We start from the raw sequence: 21,355 nt of genomic DNA, 5'->3' as shown, positions 1-21,355 counted from the left end.
ATAGAGCTGCCAGGCTGCTGACGGGGACTGGGCATTATGTTCACATGACTCCAGTCCTCCATCAGCTTCACTGGCTCCCCATTGAAGTCCGGGCCCAATTCAAGGTGTTGGTTATGACCTATAAAGCCCTTAATGGCTTGGGTCCTGGTTTCCTAAAGGAGCGCTTATGTCCATACATGCCTTCCCGCCCCTTGAGATCAGCAGGAGAGGCCCTCCTCCGGGAACCCTCCGTGAAGGATATTAGGAGGGTAAGCACCCAAAGGAGGGCTTTCTCTGTGGTGGTGCCCAATCTATGGAATGCGCTCCCGAGAGGTCTGTCTGGCGCCGTCGTTATTTGTTTTTCGGCGCCAGTCCAAGACCTTTTTATTTAAACATCATTTTAATTGTTAATATTATTTATTGATTTTATATCTTTGGCCAGGACATCTCCAATTATATTGTTATTATATTGTTTTTATATGGCTGACATATATTTATTTATTGTTGTGAGCCGCCCCAAGGCTTTGGCGAATGGGGCAGCATAGAAGCTTGCTAAACAAACAAACAAACAAACATTTTTCTCTCTGTTGCACCTTATGCATTATTTTAGGGAGAGGAAATTTAGCCTCTATCTAACCACCATGCTGTCATATATTGTGGCAGCCAGAGATCCCACTTTACGTCCAGGGCAGACATCTTTCATGATGCATTAAATGCTGCTTAAACAACTGTGAAGGAAGTGCCTTAAAATATGGCAGATAGTGGAAATATTTCCACCTCACCAGGAATTAATCTGAGCCATTATTGAAAAAATAATATTGCTTAATATTATATAATTTAGGGATCTGAGAAAATTGGAGCAGCAGAGGTTTGGAAGGAATAATTTATATTTGCTGATTGCATATTAGGATTTGGGTATATTCTTTAAATCCCTTTAAGTTGTCATAATTACAAATTGTTTCAATGAACTGATTGTATTTTTCCCCTCAGCCAAATGAAGGCTAGGGAGCAAAATTACTTGGTGAGTTGAGCACAATATACAAACTTTACTGTTTCCTGTTTCTGTGTGTCCCACTTTCCAAATGTCATTTAAAAAAAGATTCTTAACAAAAGAACACAGTATGTTCTAGCATCTGCTATACGGTTTGACAAAATTTTCCTTAAGTGGGTTTGTGGGAAAAAGAACTCTCCTCCCTTGAGAGTTGGGTTTACAAACTGAAGGGGAGTGGGTAGATGAATTGTTATAGAAACATACAGGAAGCTGCCTTATACTGAATCAGACCCATCTAATCCAGTATAATCCACAATAAACACAGACTGGTAGTGGTTCTCCAGGATTTCAGGTAGGATTCTTCCCTAGTCCTACCTGCAGATATTGGAGACAGATACTGGGACTTTCTGCATGTCAAGCAGGTGTTCCATCTCTGAGCTATACCCACTTTCCAAGGAAGTCATGGATGAATTCTATCTCCTTTAGCACTTCTGCTCAAAAACCATTAAAGTTGCAGGTCCTTCCAAATCATGCAGCTCTGAGATCCCTTAACTGTTCATGTTCTGCTGAAGAAGCTGGATTCCCAACTTGGGTTCTCAGGCACAGGGATGGCCCAAGGCTTCCTGAAGAAGAGCAGCAAGTGGCACCTGCCTTCTCACATCAAGGTGCACAGTACTGAAGGCCAACCAAGACCCTGAGGCAGACAATTTCACCTTACCTGACAATAAAATGCAATAAATGATGTAATGTTTAAAATAATAGAAAATACAATGACGACTGCAACAATTACTAAGGGCACAGTGCTGTTTAGATAGGGAAAAGTCCTGTAACTTCCAGATGGTGGTTCCTTCTCTGCCTAATGATGGGCTCACCCACAACGTTTAGACTTTACCAACGAACCAAAGATGAACCTGCCTGTATTTCTTAAAAAGTTTCTTTCATCCGAATAAGCAAGAGACAGAAAAGTCATCATCGCCTCCCCTCCAAAATTGCTGATGTGAACATTTGAAAATATCATGTGTCCATGGTTTCCCTTTATTTCAGCATATGTCCCTACAATAAATTCCAGTATCTGGGAATGAGGATAGCTTGCCCTGTCTAGTCCATACTTCAACCTCCCATCTATCATGGTAGCTAGAGTGCTCTGGATCCAAGGATCCTAAGCTTGAGACAAGACAACCTCCCATGACTGGCTTAGGACCAAAAGGGAAGCTCACCCCCATTCTAACACCAAAACCAGAATGAAGGGTGGATGAAGGGATATTACGGGGCTCTAAATGGGTATGTAGCAGAACCCATTTTCAGTGCTACCTTACTCCTGAGCAAGAGATCTGCAGAAAACCTCTCTTTTCACCCTTGCCCCTCTTTATAAATTCCTCAGGAGTTTCCTATTGTTGCAAGATATTCCGTCAGCTTATACTTGAAAATATAACTGTAATAGCTAATAGGATCTGAGCTGGCAGTGACTGACCAAGAAAAAGATCTTGGGGTTGTGGTGGATGTGTGATGAAAATGTGAAAAAGGTAAACTCTATGTTAGGCACAATTAGGAAAGGAGGTGGAAATAAAAATAGCAATCCTACAGTGCCCTTGTACTAATCTATAATGTAGCCACTTACAGTTCTCATCACCATGCCTAAGCTAGAAAAAGTGGAGGCATGGAAAAAGTACAGAAAAGGGCAACTGAAATTATGTGGCTGCAGTAACTCGTCTACAAGGAAAGGTTTCAAAGCTGAGAATGTTTATCTTAGAGAAAAGGGAAGATAGAGATGTACAGAATCATGTGTGCTGAGCAGAATATGGGCAGGGACACATTGTTCCCCTTTTTCATAATACTACAACTCAGTATCATCCCATGAAGTTAATTGATGGGAGATTCAGGACAGATAAAAGGAAGTACATTTTCATATAGCACATAAATAAAAAATGGAATACACTTCCATAAGATGTAGTGATAGTCTCCAATTGGGATACATTTGGACAGAAGGAAGTTGGACAAATTCATACAGGTTAAAGCTATCAGTGGCTAATAGTTTAATAGCTCTACGACTCCTCCGATATCAGGGGAAGTACACCCATGCATACCAGTGGCTGAGGAACATGGGTGGAAGAGTGTTACTGAATTCATGTTCAGCTTATGGGTAGCTGGTTGCCCACCCTGTGAACAGAATACAGGACTAGACAGACCATAATCTGATCCACCATGACTTTCCTTACATTCTTATGTTCTCCTTTGCCATTAAGCAATTGCAAGCATACACTGAGCAGAAATTTCAGACCTGATCAGTACTGTATATCTACTATTGGGCCACTTTGTGTGCGTGCATGCGTGCGCATGCGTGTCCGTGCATGCGTGTGCATATGCATATTCTCCCAGGAAAAAGTTTCAGTCATTAACAGGCCTACCAGGAATATCATTGGCTAATCTGGGATTAGTAGCTACTTGAGGAAGAGGAATCCATCATGTGGATTGTAACTGATTAGTGGTTACAAGATGCTAAGTTACAGTCCCTATACACACATGGACCCATATCTGCTTATCTCCCCTTCACTCTGATGATAGGTTGCAGCTTGCATCTTTGTTCTGATGAACTGTTTTCCCTGGATCTGACCCAGTCTTGCCTCTGCACTGGACCTAAATCCTCCTTTGTTAGTTTCCTCAATTTGTTTCTGCCAAATCTTTTCCAAGACATCTTTAAGGAATCTAGGTCATGTCCCATAGGTTTCCCATGACATAAGCTTCTTGGTTCCACCCCTGACAAAACTGAGAAAATACTTTTCAACTGGAGAATAAAGTATTTCTATTTTATAAAAAATGCAAAGCCATTTTTGATAGGGGAGAATCATTTTTGGAATAAAGGATGACTCCCTGAACAATTATTCATATTATTATGGTAAGAACAAGAAACCTCATATTTTCTGGCAGGACTTCTGTGCCTTTAACCTCTGTGCAATGGGCAAAAATTCAGCAGGTGAAGTTTTCCTCCATCACCTCCAGTCCAAGGAAGTGTTACCTTTTCAACTTCTGCCCACTAAAGGCACAGATGGCCTACCATACTTCACACTCTTAATCTGCATGATGGACCAGCTTGGCTCATCATAGATTGCTAGGACAATGCACAGAAAATGCCAGAAAGCTGCAGAAGTAATTCCTTCTAAGTAAGGGAAAAATACCCTTCACTTCAGACCTCGCCATCTCCACAGCACCAGCAATAAAGCACTGTATTTCTACTGATTGATTGGCAAATTTCTGTGTAAGGCTTAATTCCTCCCATGCACTTCAGCTTTTGTACCTAAGTATGATCACTGTTTTATTGGAAACAATTTTGCCATCTGGCTGCCTGGGCGCTACTCAGTGGGAAATGTGGAATCAGCCTACATTAAAATGAAACACACATGCAAATTAGCAGCCACCACTCTTGCCTTTTCATCTCTTTATTCTCCCTCTGAGGGTCAAGCAAGCTATCCATTACATTTCACATGCAGTGTGCAGCTACATATGTGGGTATTCTCCCCTGAAAATCAAGGTCCCCAGAAAATCTAGATCAGGGCCAGTGAATTGGGCAGAAAAGGCTTATCTTTCACTCATCCGCCACATCACCCTGCCTAATCCCTTCCACAAGGAACCCACCCTCCCATTGGCACTATCTGTCACAAATTCTTCTGAAGTTCTTTTTCAAACTAAAAGAACCCTCCTGACATTGCAGCAGATTACACTGGATCTGAATTGAGTTCACACACCTCTACATGCATGCATGACAACAAACCTTGAAGTATATCACTTAAGAACAAACTAGATGAGTCACTGTTGATTACCTGAAAGGAGCAGAAAAGGGAGGGGAGCTGGCCCATGATACTGGGGAAGGGGGATAGTGGGAAGTGTCCTCCTACAGTATTATTTTCAAGATTTTTGCCCTCCAAAATCTTCTAACACAGAATCTTGAAGGGGTCTCATTTGATTTCATTCTGTTAGCACTCATACCAGGCTCAAACCTTAAAATAACTAGCAATTCATCCAAATTTTTAGCATGGTTACTTGGTCATTATAATGCTTTGTGCCTCTTTACTGGATAATCAGCAAATATATACGGTATGGAATAAGTATCATGGATGGGCACATACTAATACTCCCTTACATCTGAACTAATTCAATACATTTTCCCCCTTTTGGTTAACATATTGTGCTTTATAACAGAGATAACAAAGGTAACTACAGCAGATTTGTAGATGAGTTTTGAGGTCAAACCCTGTCATTTTTTTCCTTCTACCACTTCTTCAGTACTTCACGCACCACTATTATTAATGCTTTACAGACCAATTAGTTCACATTAAGGGTTATAAGTGCATACAACACTACCCTATGGTCTGTCAGTAAAACTTAGTAATAAACAAGGTTCAATTGAAATCACAATTGACCTGTTATCACTAACAGAGGGCCTTTTCTCAGGCCTGGTGAAGCATAATCTGCATTGATTGTTATCTGATTAGAGGAGAATGCAGCCTGGCTTCCCCCAGTTATTTAAACCAGCATCTCACTGTTCGTCCTTAGAGACCACAGCTTCACTCAGGCAGAGAGTGTCTAGACAGTATTCATGATCCATCTGTCTGGCACAGCCAGGCTGATGGCAAACTCTATTAGAGCTGGAATAATTTTTCTCTCCTCCTCCCCATCTCTTTTTCCTCTGTGAAGCAGCAATATGACACTGAAAATTACTATCAGTGTTGCAATTCTCAAAATAACAGTGCCAGACTTTCATTAACATCTATTCTAGACTGCTAAACATTTGAATAAATGGGAGAGCCACCCCTCATGTGGGATAGCCCCAGCACACCTGGAAGGAACAATAAAAAAGATAATGAAAAAATAAAAATCAGTTCTTGATCAGTTAACAGGTATGGCAGTGTGCACTGAAAGAGGCCTCACATGCTACTTATAAATTAGCCTGGGAGTATGGCAAACATGTTAGAAGCCTACACTAATGTGGTATGAAGGCATGAACTGGGCAGCTGGAGCATGCAGCTACTGCCTCACCCATGAAAATGTGTACATGCAAACACTTTAACAAAACCATATTCATTCCATTCATCAATGTAGGAAAAGCACTCATAAAATTTGGGACTGCTATGTTACAATAGTTTTCAAATAAATGATATTTATTCATTCATTCATTCATTCATTAAAAGCTTTTGTATGCTGTCCTATTATATAAGATCTCAGGACGGCTTACAGTTTTTAAAAGGACAATTCAACAACAATATCAATAATAAAACAGATCAAAACAATAAACCAAACAGAGTGACTTAAAAACTATTAGAGTTTAAAACACTGTTTAAATAAAAAGGTTTTGACCTGGAGCCGAAAAGAGTATAAGCTTGGCACCAGGCGTACCTCTCTGGGGAGTACATTCCAGAGTCTGGGCACCACAGCAGAGAAGGCCCTTCTCCGAGTTGATTACCTTTTTACCTGTGTTAGACAGGGTTCCCAGAGTAGGGCTTCTCCCATAGATCTTAAGGGGCAATAGGGCATATAAGGAAGGAGATGTTCCTTCAGGTATATACATTGTACACAGTCACAGTAGCAACATACATATTTTATAACTGCATTTAATCTTGAAATACTTAGAGCAGATAATAGTTTTGTTAATATGAGAGACTGCATTCTGACTACATACACAACAGAGGAAGCTAGAGTGTTAAGTTCTATTAAATGCATGGAGAAATGTCTTAACCACAGAAAATCCATGTATACAACAGAGCTCCCATAATCATAAGAATTCTATGGACCAACACATGGCCTAAAACTCTAGCAAAAGTACGAGCTAGCTATATTTCTATACAGACATACATACCTAACAAGCTCCGCAGAACTAATGACAAAGAAAATGTTTCAGGATTCTTGTAGAGCTCATCCTAAGGAGTGCCACTTGATCTGCTGTGGCAGTGTCAGAGTTACAACTCTTATTTGATTTTGACAATCTTTCAACAAAACCAAACATCAGCAAAAATGACTGAGACCCCAAAACAAGAATAGAACCACAAACAGATTTAAATAAAAAAGGGAGCAAACAAAGCAAACAAAAGAAAACAAAAACACCAAGAAGCTATTTAGCACTTAAGGTTTATACACAACCAGGTCCAATGCTTTGCACAACAGCTATGCTCTTTTGCATGACAAATATGGAAAACAAAGATTGAAACTCCAGGAAAGAGTTCTCTCTCTCTCTCTCCCGGCCCTCACCAATTGTTCAGCTAGTATGTTACTTTCAGACAACATATATGTGAATTAGTTAACATTTTATGTCAACAATGTCCAAACTTCGCCACAATTTATCTCTTTATCTTCTATAGTCTTAGTAAGTGGTTTGTCTAGTCATCTAATTCTAAGCATAATAAAGTTTAAGTTTATGCCACCTCAAATAGATAATGGATATTCCACAGTATAATCTTGGTATAATGTCAGGCAGCATACCATATGACCAAATTTTACTGATATATCTGAGCAAGTATCCTATTCATCAAAACATTCTTATTGTAAATCAGCAGAGGACCTGATGAGCTCCCAATACTGCAAGCACACAAATTAACTTTGCACACCTGAGCAGTCCCAGTGCAGCAAAGGTGCAAAGATTTCTTACAGGATTATCGCCTTGGGCTATAATAGCATGGAAGAGGAAATATGCAATCTGGTTGTAAACTAAATAAAATGGAAGTTACAATTCTTTTGTGTTCACAATCCTTCAGCATATGTGTATGTGTGTGTATGCATGCATGTACGTATACACACAGCTATTCCTTAAAGTTACTTGCAGAGACTTTTCAGCATCAACAATAATGAGCAAATTTTATTTTTATTCTCACCCAGACTCTGCATGCCGTGACCTAAAACAGAAAGTAAATTTATGTTCCCTACAGTGGACAATTACGAAAAGGAGCTATAAAACTCTATTGACATATTTGTTTTCCTTGCATTCAAGCTGTGAAGAATATTGACTGTGTCTCTTTGCCCCTAATTTTCCATGGTATTATGGATAGATCTTGGCAATTATCTTGAAACATCAAGCTTTACAACTATAAAAGCATAATGCACCAACAGTAATAAGGAAATACATGATGATAAATCTTTACCGCTTCTGTCACTGGTGGATTTGATTATTAAGTACCCTGCTCCTACAAATAAGAGAGCTAATACAAAAGTACAGAATGCTGTAATTAAAGTAACCACTACAATGCCTTAATTAATTGAACAATTCAGTGTCCAGTACTTAGCCCTCCTAGTAATTTTAAACTGCTGACAAGTTATTGTATCACTGCACCTGGCCTGATGCTATCAACGTATGAAATGCTTAGAAACAGCTGGTGTCTGTTTTTGCACAAAATCCAAAAAAAAAAAAAAACATTCAGTCTGGCTCCAGCCCAACAGAACACGCATGAAGCAGCCTGGAAGAGACTGGAATCCCGCAATGCACTCTGCCTTGGGAATTGAGAAGCAGAGGAGCCTCAGCCCCTGCTGATCCAGTGACAGCAGGTTTTTTTACAGGTTTCTCTTTCCACAAGTATTTCCCCAGCTAGCCAGGGAGATGCATGGGGAAGCTGGCCTCTGCATACTTAAGTATGGCCCATTGGCTAGGTTAGGGCAATATGCTGAAAGTTTAAAAATAGTTCTTTACTGCTTTCTACATGAAGCAAAATTCATGTATTAAACAGAAGAATCACTGGGCCATATCCAATGGTGCTGTTGCATTAGCAGAAATGTCTGCTAACACAGTGGGAAACTAGCATCTGCTACAGCAACATTGGAAACTAGTCCAAGCTACTGTTTTTGGAATACAACCTGTCCTTTTCTGGAAACACCAATTCTGGCTATTTTCTGGTATTCATATGTAGCAAGCACTGGCTTCACATTATGCTGTCATTCTCACCTGATGAGTGCTGATGGGCTGGCAATATTGAATATTGCCCATGAGGGGGTAGTAATATGTGGACACAACATAAATGAATCAATGGGCCATAAGAACAATTGTACTGTAGGAAAACAGAAAGTGCATGAATGAGCAAACACCAGTGATAGTAAAACTGATTATACGGATTGTATTTTTTTTCCTTCTTCAGAATGACAAAACAACTATCTTCTTTAACTGTTATAGATGGTAGTCAAGCTTGTTCCTCTGGATCCAGAGTTTCCATCATACAATTAATCAGTATTTCAGCATTTGTCAAATAGAGACTCAGTGTATCCATGCAATAAGTATTCTTGATCAAATGGCTACTTGTACACTGAGTATTCTTACTTGATATACAGGTGCTCACCAATTTGATTATCATCCATGTTTAATTTTTATGTAGTTTCTGTTTCATACAATACAATTGTTCTTATGGTCCACTGTTTTGTTCACATTGCATTTTACTGAATGGACCTCCTTCTTTTGTTTGTCAATAAGAATATTTGGACGGCACCCAGTTCTGTCCCTTCTTTTCATCAGAACCAGGTGAGGCAGTGGGTGCTCATAACTGGTGCCTGGATGCAGAAATGGACTAAATGAGGTTAATGAGCTGAGCATCCAAATAGGATGGAAGCTCCGCTAGTGGATTGCTGGTTTCAAGCTAGGTGGTTTTCAACCTATCATGGACAGCCCTGCAAAGGATCAGATTCAGTTTGGGAGTGCTCTTGGATCCAGCCTTGTTATTAGAGGCACAAGCAGTCTCTTATTTAAGAGCACTTTTCATCAGCTTAAGCTGTTAACTTATTTATTATGCTGGATTAGATAGTGTAAGCTTGCTAAAACAGTGCTTTGGGTACTGCACCGTTATGAGCTTAAGCAACTTGGTCAGGAAATCTGAAGGAGTAGCTCTTCCTGTCTGTAACTACCAAGACCCCAAAGCCATCTCCAGTTCCAATGCCTCTGAACAGATGCTCCAGACAAACTAGGTGTAGCGGCTGGTTATTAAAGAGAGGGCCTTTTCTGTGGTGGGGTCTCAGTTCTGGAATGACTTCTCCAGAAAGGGCTTTTTAAAGCTTTGCATATTGCTGCTCCTGCCTGTTTTCGAGTATTAGTTTTGTTTTTATTCTGCAGTTGATTTAATATATTTCAGATTCTACTTTTAATAATATTTGGTATTTTATTATTTGAACCTATACTTGGGGAACTATCCAGACAGCTTCTGCTACTGGGAAGCAGATAAATGCTTTAAATAAGGAAAATTTACCACTTCTTTTTAGTAACATTTGAATTGCCACTGTTTAAAATAGAACCATAGTAGTGAAGCTGATGCATGTATTCACACAAAACAGGAATTCAATGAGGCCTTCTCAGAGCCATCCTCACACCTTCTCTGAAGAGCTTTTTCTTTTTCAGAAGGGTATGGAATTCTCTCATACTACATCCTGTTGACTTAGATTCCAAATGGGAATGGGAAAACTATTGGGCAGCCAATTTGCAAGCCAACACTGCCAGTACTGGGGTCCTAGAAAATGTCCAATCTTACTGTCTTCTTAATCTTAAGCTTCAGGTCTAAGCCTATGGCCCCACTATATATTTCCCAGAAAACCACACAGTTATACGCTAGACAGCCAATTAGTCTTGATAGGTCACTTACCTTTGACGAAATTTCCACAGTGACCTATCACCAAATAGTTTTCTGCTTCAAAGAAAAGGTCATACCACTAAACCTGGAGTCTTAACCTGATGCAGAAGAAAGGATTGGTAGATCATAGAAAGCCATGACATACATGGATTGCTGATAGGAAGCAGGTGCTATAAATATGCCACACATGCTAAGCTGATATGTACATTTATGAACAACCTCTCCAAAATTTTCCTAATGAAAATGCATAAAGGATATATAGAATTTCCCTTCAACTCACTTACTGAACACAGCTAGGTTGTATTCTGCTCCATAGGTATATGTTTGGTTGTTAAATTACAGCCATTAAATATCTCTTAGTAACACAACGAAAAATGTAATTTGATTCAAACCACAAGGTCAGAAGTTAAGAAACATGCATTAGATTCTATATTTTTGAAGCACAGCCAAACCATGTTTATTTCTCATTCAAAAGTATATGGGGTAGGATGTCCAAACACAAATCAGTTCCATAGCCAGCTGAGGTATTAATCGCCATTACATGTTTCCATAAAAAACTTTAAAATGTTTTCAGCAAGTACATAACTGAATAAGCACAGATGAAGTCTCCACATGAACACACTGAACAGTTTGTTTTCTCTATTTTAAAAGAATAATTTTCCCTACCATTCCCAGCACAATACAGGACACCAAACTAACATTACTTTACATGTGTAGCAGAAAGCTTCACTGTGAATATTAAAGTACAACAGCTTGCCTCGTGGATCCCCCTGATCATCTCCATCATTGGCAAACTGCTGACAGCTGATAGATTTTCCCAATCATGCTGGATGATCCCAGAGGACATACATAGCCATTCCTGGGGTTCTATTACTCTAGATATTGAGAACCACGGGGAGAAGAATTATACAGTGGAAAGTGCCTGTTACAAAGATAACATGGCATGTAAACCAGTCCTATTTTCTCTTCCTGCTCATCTACTAGCTCATGAAGCACTGATTTCCTAATAAAGAATTCAATATGGCTAGTACTGTGAGATAATTAGTGGTATATGAAAATATGTCTGCTTTAAAAAAATGTCTTGCACTTCTAGTTAGCTGATAAAAACAGTAGGAAATCAGTAGGAAATAGGAAAAATAGAACTACTGAGAAAACAGATGATAAAGAAAATTACAAGTTACAATTATGATTATGGGGGATATATGCTAGGCATTTTTACTGGTGTTGTATTGCCCAACTTCACTGGCAGGTCACATGACAGACATCCTAAACTGCCCTTGCATTTACTTTCTGCCTCTATATGCCTGATAGTTTGAGACCAGCTATATCATGATGATTTTCTATGTTGTGCTTTTTTCCAAGGTATGTATTCTGGTGTGTGCTAAGCTGGCAGGACTATCCAGGGGAGGGCAGGAATGGTTTTAGCGAGTTGAGAGTTAGTGGAATTGGAAAAGAAAATGCCCTACTCGGCTTTTCATGTTTTTGTTACTGCTGCTGCAGTATTTGCTAATGTTGAGGTATGCATCTGTGAAGAGTACAAGCCTTCCACATTGCTTGAAGTGCTGTGTGAAAAGGGCTGTTCCTGGCTCGGCTCAGCATTGGGAGCACTGAAATCAGCCCTCATCACTTTCCTGCCCCATCCCAAGGTGTCTCTACCCCCACTCACAACACACAGAGTTAATCTGGAACTGAAGAGAAGTTGCTTCCCCCTCCATTCCCTCAGGAAAAAAAATGTTTGGAATTTCTTCCAGTGTCTTTTTTGTAGCACAACAACTACTACTTCTGCTCAGAAGTAAATCAACATAACTTCAACCGAGCTTATTCAGAAGTAAATCTCCTTTTTCCTTTAAAAAAAACCACCTTTACTCCTTTTCCCTCATGCCTACATAGATAGCTTAATGGATTGAAAAAAAAATTAAAGGGTCAGCTCCCTGCACACATCACCTTTGCACTTCCTCCTATTCTCCCACAAATGTATTTGTATGTGGCACAAAAGCACATTTTCAATATAATAGAGACTGTACTGTGTTCAAGTCTTTCATAGACTCATGCAGGGACCCCAAAAGCCATCCAATCTCTTGCGCAATGCAGGGCTCAAATCTCCCATCCAGATTCTAATCAGGCCTGACTCTGTTTAACTTCCAGGATTAGGCAGGATCAGGCACTTCAAGCTATACAGAAGCTATTCCTTTACATGTGCCCCAACAGAGGTAAATGCATTTCGTATAAATACTCCAACAGCACTCCTGGATAATGGAAAGGACTCTTTAGATAATCCCAACGTTTCTATTCAGTATCCATAGTGGTTCTAACAGAAAATTACATTTTGCATATTTGCATACTATGAAGTAGAATAGCATTCATTGTGAATTTCAGAAATGGCACACAGGGACTCAGTACTTACAGCTGAAAATGCTTGGAGGTGGATGCTCTGTTACAAGCAAGCAGTTCTCTTCATCGCTATTATCCCCACAATCATTTTGTTGGTTACAGACCAGTGAGCCAAGATGCAAGCATTTACCACTGGTGCAGGTGAATTTGCACTCTGAAAAAAGAACAGAAGAAAAGGACAAGTGAATACATTATCAGTTTCACTGTATATCAAGGCTATCCAAGGCCAATGTTTAAAATGAATAAAATCAATCCAGCTGCAGATGCGGGTTAGAATGGAGATTGTTTCTTACTTGATCAATAAATAATAAATTGCAATACAGTTTCATAATCATTTACATTGTCAGTAATTCAGATGATACACAAAATTTGAAAACAGCAATACATAGAACAAACGAGATGGACAATTTTGTTTTGATGTGATTTCCAACAAAGCTGCATCAGTTACATTGCTCTTCAGTTCCTTTCTTAAGAAATACTTGGACCGTTGTTTAAATTCCCAGGTCACCATTTGACAGTTTTAACTTTCCGTTTTAAACAATTCTTCAATGTTACAAAAAGATATGGGTGGATCCCTTTCTCTCACACAATGAATGCAAAGCAAGGACTGAATTATAGCCAGGGTAATAATTCACAGTCAATTCACATGGAAACACAATTTTATATATTATAATTGACAACAGTCACTCATAGGTTATGTGAAACCCACTAGAACAATTCTGCCACTGGAGATTATTCTCAGTAAATCCCAACTTTATTTTTCTTGCCTTACAACAGGTTAATGTGATAAGAATGACATATATTACCTAATCCACAAATGGTTGCTATAGTTTATCATACATAGGAGTAAGTCATAAGTACCCTGGCTTCATTACTGTAGAATAAATATGTATAACATTAAAAGCCCAATTCAGAGTAAGCTAGTTGTGCTATTATCTGGGTGCCTTTCTTTTATTCTTGGCTGAATCTTTTTATTGTATTTTAATGTATTTTATGTCATTTATTTCTTAAAAAAATCTTGTTAATGTTTTTTTCTATTGCATTTTATTGCTTTCATAGTCTATTGTAAACTGTCCAGAGAACTTGGGCAATGGGCTGTATAGAAATGAAATAAATAATCCATGGGATGTATACACATTTATATGTAAATACTCTGTTAAAACATACCTTAATTTATATAAACAAAATGTTTGAAAGAAATCCAAATGTCTTCCTTCCAATCCTGTGTCTTATACAGACAAACAGAACTCATATTGTTTCATGGTGTCCCTAACTTAGTGCCTTGCATATGTTTTGGTCTTCACCTTCTACCAGTCATAGCCAGGCCATCCAAGAGTCAGGAATGTTTGGAACTGTAGTCCAAAAGATCTGGAAGGTACTAGTTTGAAGAAGTCTTCAGTAGATGGAAATCAGTAAAACACATAGTTCTTTCCATGTCAAGCCACAAGGAAGCCTCTTGTTCACATGAAGGTCTTGATCCAGCTTCATAAATACTATCTTGAAACTCTGTTTATGGAATCTGTACACAAGGATTTTTCTTAATTTTGAAGCTTTTCATTTGAAGGTGCCAAATTTCTAAGTATGAATAGTGTAAGCCATCTGCAAACTATATTTGAGATATTAATTACATGCTACAAAAATATACAAAAAACCCCCCAACTAATGACCTTAACTCTGAATTTACATTTAAGTTTACAGTAGCTGTGCTTACAAAATTTAATCTCAAAATTAGTTTAATTTTTTGATGTATACTTCCATATTCTTCTTTTAGGGCAGTTGGACATTCTATATAATGCATCCTTTACTTGAATTGACCCTGAACAAGAGCTGTCTGCTTCTATGTCTGCTTGGAACTCTGCCAGCACTGGATGAGACATAAGAATCGTTACCTCCTGTGCTTGCCTTTTTAAAAAAGCTTTGTAGCTGAAAAATGTCTCAGCTTTGATACAGTAATCTGCAAGAATCCATTCAGGCCTATAAAATTATATATCTGCCCACCATTGTCAACTGTCACATGGAGATTAACAAACTAGGGAGTGCAACAGTCACTGTTTCACCATATGTGCTGAATTCCCAGATGTCAGCATTGTCATGCCACTGAATATGTTTTGAGGTCTTCCTCAGCTTGGCATAAAAAGACACAGCCTCTCTTATATTTGCTTTTAGATAAAAAGAATGTAGTTTCTTTTTAAAAACAGACTGCCAAGTAAAAGAGCTTGTTCTTCTTTGCAAGGATCTTCATCAAGCGTACCAAAAAGTAACATACAGAACTTCAGATCTTTATTAATTACATACATTATATGCTGTCTTATCTGCTAGAAAATCATCTATTTAAAACAAAACCTTAAAATTATACAAACAAAGGCATCAAAACAGTAAACATAATGAACGTGAAAGGTTTTTTTAAAGATGTGCTGTCACACTTTCTAAAAGCCAAGAGAATAGGGTTAATTGCAGTTCCTGATGGACAGTATTATACAGCTTGGGTGAGATGCAAGAGAAAGCTCTTTCACATTTGCCCCAGTGCAGGCCTGAAGATCTTAATAATGGTGCAGGGTCATATCAAGATGAATGGTCCCTTCAATAGTCTGGTACTTCAGCATTAAGGGCAGTTTATAGAAACTATATATGCTTAGCACCAATTAATTAATTGAATTCAATATAAGCTATTTGTGCCCATCTAGATGGTCTGAGTTAACACTCCCATCCGTTCTAGCCAGCATAATGGGATTTGGAAACCAAACATCTGAAAAACCACAAACCACCCTCTACCCCATGAACACACACACACACACACATTTTCCTCAAGACTAGGAAAACTAGATAGCACAACGCAGCCGTTGTGTCTTACACATTAACATGTGTGGTTAGTGATGTACTTTCTTTATGAAAAGAAACATAAAGGAAGTAAAACCAACCCCCCCCGCCGCCCTCCCTTCCTCCCACCCAATCTCAGCTGTTTTAAGCAGTTCTTCCTCAACCCAGCTCTAGTACTAGAAAGGCACAACTTTCATAAAGCAGCATAATTACCGTATTTGAGGTCAGGCTGGCGTGTTAGCTGTGGGTTACACAAAGTTCATTTTGTTCTTATCCCCCCTCCCTTCTGGGACAGTATAACTGTGGTGTTTTTACTATGTGGCCTTCCTCTGGCCAACTACTTTTGGGGCCTTTCTCTGGCCAATTACTTTTGGGGTATTTTGGAATGCTGCAGTTGGTAACAATGCTGAGCTGGTAAGCTAGGCGAGAAATATGATTCATTCTCCTATCATACATATACCTTTTCAACTAAAATGTTGTATTTCTTACATTATAACAAAAAAAAAATCAGCATAGCATTGAGGAATACAATACAGATCCTTTTGGAAAGACGTGATTCCAGTAAGAATTTTGTATGATTATTAATTTTATGAAAACCCATATTAAGTTTGGTTTGCAGTTTGGTTATATGTGCATTGCATTCTCTATTCTTTTTGTATTTATGTTTTCATTTTTTCAGTTGAATGATATTATTTGACAGTTGGGAGCAATCCAATAAAAGTTCATCTAGAAAAAGAAAAAATGCCTATGCTGTTGGCTGATCATCATAGGTATCCTTGCACTTTTCAGAAGTTTGGGCTCAATTTTGAGGCATGTTAAGGGTGACTAAGAAGGTGAGTCCATCCATTTAGAAATGGGTAGTCCCAGATTTAGGCTAAGATACAAATCAGTCTGAGTAGGTAATTCCACTAGGAGAAATGCCTTGTCATTAAAATGCCTTCCCACTAAAAGCAAAGCAAACTGTACACACAGGTTCCCATAAAGCACAAGCAGAAAATGCAATTCTAGGGACTCCAGTACAGATGTTATTTTAGCAACTCTCTAGCTGGAACAGAAAGCTTGAAACTGCTAAAGGCTTGGATCACTGTGAATCACCCAGAGAGCTTTGTGATTTTGGCATTCCAGAATGGAATTATTATTAATACTACAGTATAAGCATTGAGACCCCTGGTAGGACACAGCTGCTGACCAGCAGAGTCACTTGAGAGAATGTCTTATTGACATGCAGAACCTCATTCATGAATAACCCTTTACTCAGGGTCTTCTTCCTAGGGTAGACCCATTCTGGCCTGACAGCCTGTACCTTTAGGTACCTGTACTTCCTTAAAATAGGTGGCTTCTGCCTCTGAATTGAAAGAGGGGGCACTCTCTGTGTCTTGAGGTGTTGGGTACTATATATCCTGAGAGCTGAGGATCTCCTGACCTGTTGCACAGTCACAAGAAGCCAATGACTCCAAGGTATCTCTAGGTCATCCTCCAAAGAGGATGTCCATACGATTCAAGACAGATATGGTTTCTCGGCTGGAGTCCTCACCTCCCAAGGATGTCTTCCTCAGGCTGGGCAGATTCTACCAAGATGGACTTTTAGGAAGGTGCGGTTAACTGGGGTCAATCCTGAAGGGAATTCTCTCCCACACTATGTCACTTCTTCGGAAATGATGGCTTCATCCCCTGAACATGGGAAGCCTGACCAAGAATAGAACATATGATGTTACATTTGGCCCATCTAGTGCAGAGCTGTTGATACTGACTGGCGGCAGCTCTCTAGGATTTCAGACTGTTCCCCTGCAGTACGTGTAGATTTCCAGGACTGAGCTTGGGACTTTCTGCACACAAAGCACGTGCTCTATAACTACGCTGAGGCATCTCTCTCTTTTATTTATCCTGCTTTTTTTCTTTTTAAAAGAACTATAAGTGGCTTGCATCATTCTTTTCCTTCTGGTCTCAGTCTTATCCCTGCAACAGCAACCTTGTGAGGTAGGTTGGGCTGAGAGACTGTGACTGGCCCAAAGTCACCCACTTGGCTTCATGTCTGAGCGGGAACTAGAACTCAAACGGCCTAAGTCCCAGGCACATACTCTTAACCACTACACCACAGTGGTCCTATTGTCAAGGTGGTTTAAGCAGCCATTGTGGTGTAGTGGTTAAGAGTATGGGCCTAGGACCCACACAGCCATGGGGTTCACTGGGTGACTTTGGGACAGTCACAGATTCTCAGGGTTGCTGTTGTGGGGTTAAGATTGAAAGGAGGAAGAGAATTAGGTAAACTGGCTTGAGTTCCTGAAAAGAAAAAATGGATGGATAGAAATATAATACATAAAGGTAAATATCACCTCCATAACTGTGTCGGTATCTTTTTGTAGTTTTCCTGTATATTGTATAATTGTAAAAAAATATAGTTTTTAAAACAAATTCCTCCATATTTGAAGATCAGCTAATACATATTTCCATCAATGCATGCAGAGGCAGAATTGCTCCATTATTAGTGATTTGGATAATAAGAAATGTACTAAATATTTAATTAAAGTATTAACAAAAATTAACATTGCTGTTAGGAACCAACTATTGCATTTGAACTGCACAGACAAGTTAACCAGCAGTAATACACACTGAACAATTGTACACACCAGAGAGATCTCAATAAATTGAGCTGTTACACAGCTTGTCTAGATAGAAGAGACAAGAGATAGGGTGATCCAATTTTTAAAGACATACCAGCATGACCATGTTTTATAAATAACTTTTCAAAGCTATTCCACTTCCTTCTTCAGTTTCAAGTGGCAATTAGCAGTCCTTAGCTGGTCAGTTACACAATAATCCTTAACTCCAGTAGGTAGAAAGTATTAGTAATTACAGATTAAAAGATCAGTGGGATTCTTCAAAATCATTATAGCCAGATATTTTTCCTAGAACATCAAGAAGGAAGGAAGGACAGAAGGACAAAAGGACGGAAGGAAGTGTAGAGACTCATATCAAGTAACAGTAAACTAATGCTATTTTTGTTAACCCAATTAACTTTTGCAACTTAGTTTTTATTACTGAGGAACCCTTGGAAACAATGTCCAAACTTTTACCAAGGATTGAAGAATATGGCAATGTTACTGGGATGAAAATAAACAGAGACAAGATGAAATTGTTAGTAAAAAATCTTACATTGGAGCAGAGAAAAACTTTGGTGGAAAAAGTAGATCTTCAAATTGTCAAAAAGGTTAAATATTTGGGAATTTTTCTTACAGCTAAATGCACTACATTGAAAGAAGATAATTATGATAAACTAAGGAAATTAAGAGTGACTTGAAAAAATGGGCTAATTTGCAATTATCCTTGTTGGGAGGAATAGCACTAGTTAAAATGAATATATTACAAAAGCATTTGTTTTTATTCCAAATGATTCCCATAAAAATTGACAAAAAATTCTTTGATGATTTAAATACCCAAATCTCGAGATCTATATGGAAAAAGAAGAAACCAAGGATTAAATTAAAAATGCTTCAGGAGGCTAAACGGAATGGGGGTTTTGGTCTTCCTGATTGACTGTTGTATTATCAAGCTTCTGTTTTAACGTGGCTAAAAGAATGGATAACTTTAAGAAATAAGAGAATTTTGTATCTCGAAGGGGATGATTTGCAAATGGGTTGGCAGGCTTATATGTGGTATGAAAAATGTAAGGTACATGGTTGTTTCTTAAATCATTATATTAGGAAATCATTAATGTCGATGTGGGAAAAGTTAAAGATAAAACTATATACTAAATTACCAAGATGGCTTTAGCCTATGGAATCTCTTGTATACCCAAATGCACTGAATTTTGATACAATTGTGAGATATGATATTTTGGATAATGATGGAGAACTGAAATTGAATCAAGAAATACAAGAACAAGGAATTAATATTTCTTGGTGGCACAAGGTTCAAATGCAATCGAGATATGCTAAAGATTATAGAATGTGGGATTTTTATAAGGAGTTAACACCATTTGACCACGTGATTCTTAAATCAGATGAGAAAATGATTAAAAGATTGTATAACTTTCTCCTGGACAGGAGAATGGAAGATGAACAGGCTAAGGAAAGTATGATAACGTGGGCACAAAATTTTGGATATAATATCGAGTTAGAGAAATGGCAAAAGCTGTGGGAAAGAAATATTAAAGTAACATTAGCAACCTCATACAAAGAAAACCTGTATAAAATGTTTTATAGATGGCATTTGTTGCCAAATAGGTTAGCTAAGATGTTTCCAAACATGTCAAATGGATGTTGGAAATGTAAACACAAACCAGGTACTTTTTATCCTTCTGGATAGGCTTGCGGGACTGGGGGTCGGAAGCACTGCTTTGCAGTGGTTCCGCTCCTATCGCAATGGCCGATTCCAGAAGGTGGTGCTGGGGGACTATGGCTCTGCGCCATGGCAGCTATGCCATGGAGTGCCGCAGGGGTCCATTCTGTCCCCATTGCTGTTCAACATTTACATGAACCGCTGGGAGAGGTCATCAGGAGGTGTGGGCTGCGGAATCATCAGTACGCTGACGATACCCAGCTCTACCTCTCGTTTTCCACCAATCCAGGTGAGGCAGTGGCTGTACTGAACCAGTGCCTGGCCGAGGTAATGGGCTGGATGAGGGCCAATAAACTGAAGCTCAATCCAGACAAGACGGAGGTCCTGTTGGTAGGCGGTTCAGGCTTCGGAGAAGGTGAATTGAACCTTGTCCTGAACGGGGTTGCACTCCCTCCTAGGGATAAGGTTCGCAGCTTGGGAGTGCTCCTCGACCCGGAGCTTTCACTTGAAGCTCAGGTAACAGCAGCGGCGAGGAGCGCTTTCCTCCAGCTTCGGCTGATTCATCAGCTGCGCCCCTATCTGGAGTGCGACTGCCTCGCAACAGTGACTCATGCACTGGTGACTTCCCGTCTTGACTTCTGTAACGCGCTCTACGTGGGGCTACCCTTGAAGACGGTCCGGATACTTCAACTGGTTCAAAATAGAGCTGCCAGGCTGCTGACGGGGACTGGACGTTATGTTCACATGACTCCAGTTCTCCGTCAGCTTCACTGGCTCCCCACTGAAGTCCGGGCCCAATTCAAGGTGTTGGTGATGACCTATAAAGCCCTAAACGGCTTGGGTCCTGGTTACCTGAAGGAGCGCTTACGTCCATATATGCCCAGTCGCCCCTTGAGATCAGCGGGAGAGGCCCTCCTCTGGGAGCCCTCAGTGAAGGAAATTAGGAGGGTGGTTACTCAGAGGAGGGCTTTCTCAGCGGTGGCGCCTAAGTTATGGAATGCGCTCCCCAGAGACGTCCACCTGGCGCCGTCGTTATTTGTTTTTCAGCGCCAGGCGAAGACCTTTTTATTTAAGCAGCATTTTAAATGTTAATATCATTGAATTTTATCTGGCCAGGGCGGCTTATTTTATTCCAATGTATATATTTTAATTGTTATTGTTTTAATTTATTGTGTATTTTATTATGCTGTGAGCCGCCCCGAGGCTACGGCAAGGAGCAGCATAGAAATGTTTTAATTAATAAATAAATAAATAAATAAATAAAAATCATATGTGGTGGACCTGTGATAAGGCAAAAAAGTATTGGATTCAAATTCAC

At 39.3% G+C, this 21,355-nt stretch overlaps 1 protein-coding gene across 2 annotated transcripts in view; it reads right to left on the bottom strand.

Annotated features, from left to right (window-relative positions):
- LDLRAD4 (low density lipoprotein receptor class A domain containing 4) overlaps window positions 1-21,355 on the bottom strand; it is a 324,657-nt gene that overhangs the window by 165,395 nt on the left and 137,907 nt on the right. For both annotated transcript variants that reach the window (XM_044426637.1, XM_044426638.1), the window contains one exon: window positions 12,956-13,096. In XM_044426637.1, the coding sequence (XP_044282572.1) occupies window positions 12,956-13,096 (141 nt within the window). The remainder of the gene's footprint in view (window positions 1-12,955; window positions 13,097-21,355) is intronic.

This window comes from Varanus komodoensis, unplaced genomic scaffold (genome assembly GCF_004798865.1).
Source record: "Varanus komodoensis strain SLA01 unplaced genomic scaffold, ASM479886v1 scaffold17, whole genome shotgun sequence".
Classification (NCBI taxonomy): Eukaryota; Metazoa; Chordata; class Lepidosauria; order Squamata; family Varanidae; genus Varanus; species Varanus komodoensis.
Note: the sequence above shows the minus strand (reverse complement) of the source record. Positions and strands in the feature narration are given on the sequence as shown.